The following is a 7626-nucleotide window of genomic DNA, read 5'->3' on the forward strand; positions in this document are numbered from 1 at the left end:
ATTATCTACGACTTCAAACTTAGGGTATTGCTCATACCAAATTAACCGGTTATATAACTGATATAACTACTGTGTTTATCAGTTAGTCCTAACATATGAAAATTTATTTATCCAATCATTAGCTTCTTGATAAAAATTGACTGCATCTCAAACGTAAATGACAGAAGATAACAAAAACAAAGTTTGTAAGCCTCATTAAAATAATTACTTAATTAAAGTTGTGTTACCCTGCACGCTGGTACACCCTGTGTGGTTTACGGTATGTACTAAAAATGTTCATTGCTAAAATAAAGATTTCTCTAGAGCGCCACCTACGGAAAAAATTATGCAATGCTGAGGTTTCCGTATGTGCTAAAGTTAGACCAGAGAACGTATGTCAAAGAACGTATAACAGATAAACGTTCTCTGTCTGTAATTTACGTTCTCTGCATAAAGGGTGTTTTTTTAAAGACCATAATGTTTTAAAAATTTCGAGCAAGTGCTAGCCGAAGCTGGGTCGGATAAATTCCAGTCGAGGAGCACAATTTTCGACCACGACAGCAAAAACGCGCCGAATAATCTCTTACGAGGCGTCAATCGTCTCGTTATTACCTACATAGACAAGGGTCTTCACTTAACCCCACCAAAAATAGTGCAGTGGTGTTACATCGCACGATCTTGGAAGCCACGCTACAAGTACACGGCGGAGACAATGCACTAAATTGATTGTCCACATCAACATACTCCAGTTCGGGCACAAAAAGTTCACTAATCATGACTCTATAGCGAACCCCATTACATGTAACATTGTGAACGGCTTAAAGAAGCTGAAGAAGTATGGACCAATGATTCGCTCTGCTCAAAAATCACACACGCGCAGTGACTTTTTGAGGATTTGACGGCATCTCAAGAATAGCTTGTAGATTATCATCACTACAAATGCGACAATTTGTTTCTTCCACTCAACTTCGTCTAAAAAAACACCCTCTATATAAATTTGAATCATGAATTGTACCAAACTGCAATCGAAGCAATAACTTTTCATCAAATAGCCAGCTGATAAGCCGGGGGGTGGGGGTTTGTTTGGCGGTACAAAATACTCAAACAATAATTATCTCAATACATGCCCAGTTTTAAAAGATTACAAGTCCACTGATGTTCATACACTTGCTAAATTAATTGCCGATTATATAGCGTCTATCAGTTAATAACAGAAGCCTGATAATTTAGTACTTCGTACATTGTCGTTAAGTGCACAACTGAGACACGTTAAAGCAGCGGTTCGGAAATGCGTATCGCGGTTATTGGTGGCGGCGTAAGCGGCATCTGTTCGGCCGTGCAAATCTTGGAGTATTTGAAATCCATCGGCGTACCCGTGGAAGTAACAGTGCTCTCTGAGACTTTCTCGCCGAATACTACCGGCGATGGGTCAGCTGGTCTGTGGGGTCCTTTTTTGTTGGGCGGCACGCCCACAGCGCGAGTATAGTGAGTTGAGAAATATTTATAGAAACACCAAAATAAAATATATATAGTATACAATATAGTTTATGAACTCTCATACCCATATGAATACTACATAACAGTAGATAAGACACTTTGTAGATACTCGAAACAACTCGCTAATTGCATGCATTGGACGATCTGATAAGGGAAAATTATATAAAATATAAACACTAAAAAGAAAGGAAATATTTCTTAAATCGCTGACTCTACCTCTCTATTGCAAGCCCTTTCCCACCGAGACTAATCACATGAATACGTTATGTCATATGGCGATTCGAACGCCACTTTAACAGGTGCCAAAGTATTAACCGAAAAAGTAGTAAAAAAAAATTTTTTTTTTTTCAAAAGAAATAAGCAGGTAGAAAACCTGTGACCTTGAAATTCCCTTTCTCTTTTCTATATGTACCATCGCTCTAGCTTGTTTAGTTCGCCTGCTGCGTCAAGTTGAGTAGACGTGTGTTTGTAGTGCTCGTCACGAAAATGGAAAAACGAAATCAAGAGCAACGCGTCGCGATAAAATTTTGCGCCAGATTGGGCGAAACAGCTTCGGAAACGAACGCTAAAATTGTAAGAGTGTATGGTGATAGTGCTCTCAGTCGTACCCAAGTTCACAATGGTTGTCTCCGCGCGCCCCCCGCCCGAAAAAAGCTCGCATGAGCAAGTCGAAGGTGAAAACGATGATTATTGCCTTTTTTGATAGCCGTGGAATCGTCCACAAAGAATTCGTTCCACCGGGGAAAACTGTGAATCAAGTCTACTATTGCCAAGTACTCGAAAGATTGCGAAAACGAGTTTCAGGATGCGCCCAGACATCGCTCGTAACTGGATCCTTCATCACGACAACGCGCCGTGCCACACCGCCCTCAGCGTGTCCCAGTATTTGGCCTCTAAAGGGACCGCCGCCTTATTCGCCCGACATGTCATCCTGTGACTTTTTTTGTTTCCTAAAACAAAATCGGTGGTCAAAGGAATCCATTTTGAGTCGATACAGACATCCAGCCGGCCGTGACGAGGGTACTCGCGGACATCCCAGTCGAAGCGTTCCAGAAATGTTACGAAGCATGGAAAACGCGCTGGAATCGCTGTATAGCTGCCCAAGGGGACTACTTTGAAGGGGATGGCAGAGTTGTAGAATAATTTTCAAATATACGGTTTTTATGGAATCAGTCTCATTACTTAATTGTCATACCTCGTATGTACCTACAAGTATGTATAAGACTATTCCATATGTTACAGCGGAATGTTGCTCTAGCGAGCCTCCAACCTTTCGAAGCCAGTTTTGTAGTAAAGGACGATGATTATATCTTCATTGTTGTAAAAAACATCTTTGTTTCAAAAAACTACCTCTTCAACGCCGTTAAAATCCTTTCCAGCCAGTATTTACTTGAAGACTGAGAGCAAACAAATTGGTGGGGTTCAGATCCGGAGTATTTGGTAAGTGTGGAAAAAATTCGAACTCAAAAATAGTTTTGTTGACTTTTTTCATGTTTTCGTTCATAAGAGCCTTTTTCAGAGGTCAATTATGATCATCGTCTTTGTCGAATTCAGGAAACCACTTACGAATTCTTGCTACCTCTGGAGCTCATAACGCCGCTTTTCAACACATGAATTACCCTTTTGTTCAATTTCTTGAACAAATTGAACTCTAATTTTAAAATTTATACGTGTCTTTGGAAGATATGCATGTATTTCTTTTAAAAACTGGGGCTAACTACAGAAAATATGGAACAAATACTGCTGGGTCCTTCGAGTTAAATTTTTTCTAAAAATTACTTGATATGAATTTTATTTACAAAACTTTCGAAACAATATTCGTTTAAAGATCGCCTTTGGACTTGAATAGATCTAAAGTTCAACCTTGCTAACGGAAAATTAGAAAATGGCTCCTATGGATTCCTCTGGAATCTTGACTTTGTTCTCTTACATTTATTTAAAACCGTTTGGACCCGTTCAGACGTCAGTTTTGAATACGCCTTCATCTCAGCTATGCTATTTGGACCATCTATCTATTTTATCCTGGTACCTCTTACTCAATATTTTCAAATTACTGGAACGCAGACCCCTTCCGCCACTTCTACGACCCTCTAAAGTAACCTTGTGCGCTAAATACACTGCTTTCTCTTCAATTTCAGTCGCTGGTCAAAACACATGCACGACTTTCTCGAGCAAATCTGGTTGTCTGAGGATGCTGGTGAGGCAGGTGTCTGCCTGATACCATGCCTAAGGGTAACAACAACCAAAATGGAAAATGATGTTTTCTGGAAGGATATTGTTTATGGCTGTCGTCAGCTTACACAAAACCAATTGGCTGCGCTTAATATAGGGAGAACAAAAAAATTTACGTAAGTACTCGTAAAATAATAAATTCATTGATGAAACTTTGGGATACAATTAAATCTCGTCCGGCGGAAATCGGGGAGAGTGAGATAATACCTACACGATGTACATAAAAGTGAAGTTTGAGGTAGGAGCTCATAGAAGGGGGTTTGATGCTGACCTCTAGAGTTAACTCTTCAAAACTTATTGCAAAAAAGGCTTCCGTCTCATGAGGGGCTTCATTGTATACGAGACATATATACGTCTAGTAAGACTGAGCCAGGATAAGGCAGAATGTAAACTATAACAATATCTAGAACAAAATCAGAACGTAGTTGTATGAAGATTGCTCTGGTTTCGCGAGTCAAGTCGAGCTCTAGGTAACGAGTTACCTTCCAGGACATCATTTACTGGCATAAAACTGATGAGAATGTTGATGATATCTCTCCAAAGGTCTGATGAAAGTATTGATAGTATCTCTGCAAAGGTCTCGGGTATGTATTTTTGAACACTCCAACCTTACATAACGTCAGTTTATTCAGATAATTACGCTCTAATGTTCCTATGAGAAGGTTTCGTGCTTCTCATGGCTGATTTCGACGAAAGCATTATGGAAGGTGATGGTAATGCATAAAGGATGGTTCTTAACCAGAAACATGCAGCCCTCATTAGGTCATAAGACGGATTCTTTACTAGAAACACACAGATCTCATTAAGTCTTTGATGTTCAATTCGTAAAATCATGACAGAGTTCGAAGGAACTTAATGTAAGGCATAAATTCCTTCCTTCCGTACTTTTTAAATATAAGAATGCATTTTTATAACAAATTACGTATGAGATCACTGATTTCTAAACTTTTCCAGCGAAGGCATGCACTTTATTACATACACCTCTGAGCCGATTAAGCTGCTACCTTACTTAATGAAGCGTTTTGAAGCGAATGGCGGCAAAATTGTACAACAAAAGATCGTCAATTTGGCGGAATTCATAACGAATTCGGATTACGATGCCATTATTAACTGCACAGGACTGGGTTCGCGTGAGTGTGTAAGAGATAACGGTATGTTTCCGATACGTGGACAAGTTTCGCGCGTCAAGGCGAGTTGGTTGTATTGTGCGCTGCTGGATGAGAGCGACGATGGCAATTATATTATACCAAAGTGAGTAGAAAAGGAATTTTGTTACTACTAATAACTAGAAACATGCAGAAAAGAAAATAACCTCAAAATTTTACAAATATTTTCGGAATAAAAAATATTAAATTTAACTCGTGAAATTTAAATAAAATGAGAAACTTATTAATCTCAAACATAAATTTAAAATATTGAAACTTAAAATGATACAAATAACCTCAAAACTAAATTTATAATATTTAAATTGAAAAACATAACCTCAAATTTAAAAAAAAATTAAAATTTTTAAATTAAAAATGATGAAAGCAAGTTAAAAAATATTATTTTCAGGACCAATTTTAAAATAATGAAATTAGTTACAATAACCTCAAAAACTTCACAAATAAATTTCTGATAGAATAAATTTAACCTCAAAATTTAAAATATTGAAATTAAATATGAGGAAAACAAGCTCAAAACAAATTATTTTCAAGAATAAATTTGAAATAATAAAACTATATAAAATTAACTTCAAAACTAAATTTCAAATTTAATAAACCTAACCTCAAAATTGAAAATACTGAAATTAAAAACTATAAAATCTAACTTAAAACAAAATATCTTCAAGACTAAATTTAAAATAATAAAATTAGTTACAATAACCTCAAAAACCTCACAATTAAATTTCATATTTAGTAAACCTAACCTCAAAATTTAAAATATTGAAATTAAAAATGACAAAAGCAAGCTCAAAACAAATTATTTTCAAGATTAAATTTGAAATAATAAAATTATATAAAATTAACTTCAAAACTAAATTTCAAATTTAATAAACCTAACCTCAAAATTGAAAATACTGAAATTAAAAACTATAAAATCTAACTTAAAACAAAATGTCTTCAAGACTTAATTTAAAATAATAAAATTAGTTACAATAACCTCAAAAACCTCACAATTAAAATTCAAGTTTAATAAACCTAAACTCAAAATTTCAAATATTGAAATTAAAAATGATAAAAGCAAGCTCAAAACAAGTTATAAATTATCTGCAAAACTTAAAAATAAAATTTCGCCTAAACTAAATTCAAAATACCAAGTTTCGTTAAAACTAACCTCAAACCCAAATTACAGCTGTGATACGGTCGTTTTGGGTGGCACTCATCAGGAAAACGACAGCAACACAAAAGTATGTCCGAATGACAAGGCATTCATCGTGAATGGTTGTCGTAAAATTTTGCCTGCTCTGGAGCATGCGCAACATTTATACGATTGGGTGGGGCTACGACCCGGACGCGAAGCGCTGCGTTTGGAGGCAGAGAAAGGAGGTAAATGCATTACAATCTAGGAATATTTTTTGATTTTAAATTTTTATACTTTTTAATCTTCATTTTTACTGCAATAAAAGGCAAAAAAATCGTCATACACAATTATGGGCACGGCGGCAGCGGCGTCACCTTGGCTTGGGGCTGCGCTGAAGACGTGCTGCAGTTGCTGAAAGACGAATTGCAAGCGCGCAAGCTTGTCAAATCGAAATTGTGAAAAATAATTGTGGCGAAATAATGTGAAAATTTAAGATTTTTTTGTAAATATTGACATATATAGGTTTTGTTATTAATAAATTTGCAAGTTGTGCAATATTAAGGGGTTATAACGAACCAAGAGCTAGTGAGGAAATTTTTTTATAATTTTTTTTTTTATAAATTTTTGTTTCTAAGTGGAAAATTATTTAATAAATGCATAAAAAATGTAAATTTAGCTAATATAATATTTTGTGATTAATTTCGAAAATTTTTGGACTGCCTTAATCACGAGATGAGCTACAGAAGTACCTCCGAAAAAAGCTGTCTGGCGGTTAGGAAGATTTTTTTGCTTAACATTAACTCAAATTAAAAAATATTATTACTAAATATAAATAAATATAATTACTACATAGAGCTGAATACAGGTAACCTACGACAGTCGGGTCTAAGTAACTGGAACGGACTCGGATTTTTATCCGGCCAAGAACTGACAACTCGGTTCCATTCCTCAAAATCTCTTCAGCAATGTTTTATGCCGCTAAAACAACAACAACAATATGTAATGATCGAAGTACTAGTAAAAATTTTTATTTTTTACAAAATGGCGGCTCTCCAAAAACGAAAGTCGTGTTTTGTGAAAACATTTATCAACTCAGTTTCGAGATACAATGGTGACTCATGAGTACGTGTGGATTGCTGCCTGACCAATAACGCATATTTTGTTTATTGACAAAGCCATTCAGCCAGAAATGAGCCTCATCGTTGAAGTTGATTTTTCGATGAAAATCCGGATCATTTTCAAGTTGTTGCTCAGCTCAATTCAAGAACATACGACGACTTTGGTGGTCAAGCGGCTTCAGTTCTTGCGTCAATTTGATCTTGTATGAATGTTAGCCAAGAACTTTTCGCAGAATTCGCCACAACGACGTCACAGACATGCCCAACGCTTGAGAATGATGTGTCAGAGACTGATTTGGGTCTTCCTCAATTGATGTGCAGCAATATACTCGACACCACGGGCACTTCTTTGACTCACTGACACAGGAACCTTCTTGTGTTTGGCCTGTGGATTCAAATTTTTCCAAATCTCAATTGTTGATCTGACAGTATGATTATGACGACCATAAATTGGAAGTAGCGCTCTTAAAGTTGAAGCCACTGACTCCGAATTTCGGTAGAAAATTTTAATAATTTC

The 7626-nt window shown here is 36.2% G+C and overlaps 1 protein-coding gene across 1 annotated transcript; it reads left to right on the top strand.

Annotated features, from left to right (window-relative positions):
* The first annotated feature begins 1188 nt into the window (after positions 1–1188).
* On the top strand, positions 1189–6666 carry LOC126756119 (D-aspartate oxidase). Its single transcript, XM_050468960.1, has 5 exons — positions 1189–1464; positions 3615–3824; positions 4663–4959; positions 6043–6236; positions 6317–6666. Exons 1-5 carry the CDS (start codon positions 1268–1270, stop codon positions 6448–6450), a joined length of 1032 nt encoding a protein of 343 aa, XP_050324917.1. The 5' UTR covers positions 1189–1267; the 3' UTR covers positions 6451–6666.
* The last annotated feature ends 960 nt before the right edge of the window (positions 6667–7626 follow it).

The sequence above is a fragment of the Bactrocera neohumeralis genome, chromosome 4 (genome assembly GCF_024586455.1).
Source record: "Bactrocera neohumeralis isolate Rockhampton chromosome 4, APGP_CSIRO_Bneo_wtdbg2-racon-allhic-juicebox.fasta_v2, whole genome shotgun sequence".
Taxonomy (NCBI): domain Eukaryota; kingdom Metazoa; phylum Arthropoda; class Insecta; order Diptera; family Tephritidae; genus Bactrocera; species Bactrocera neohumeralis.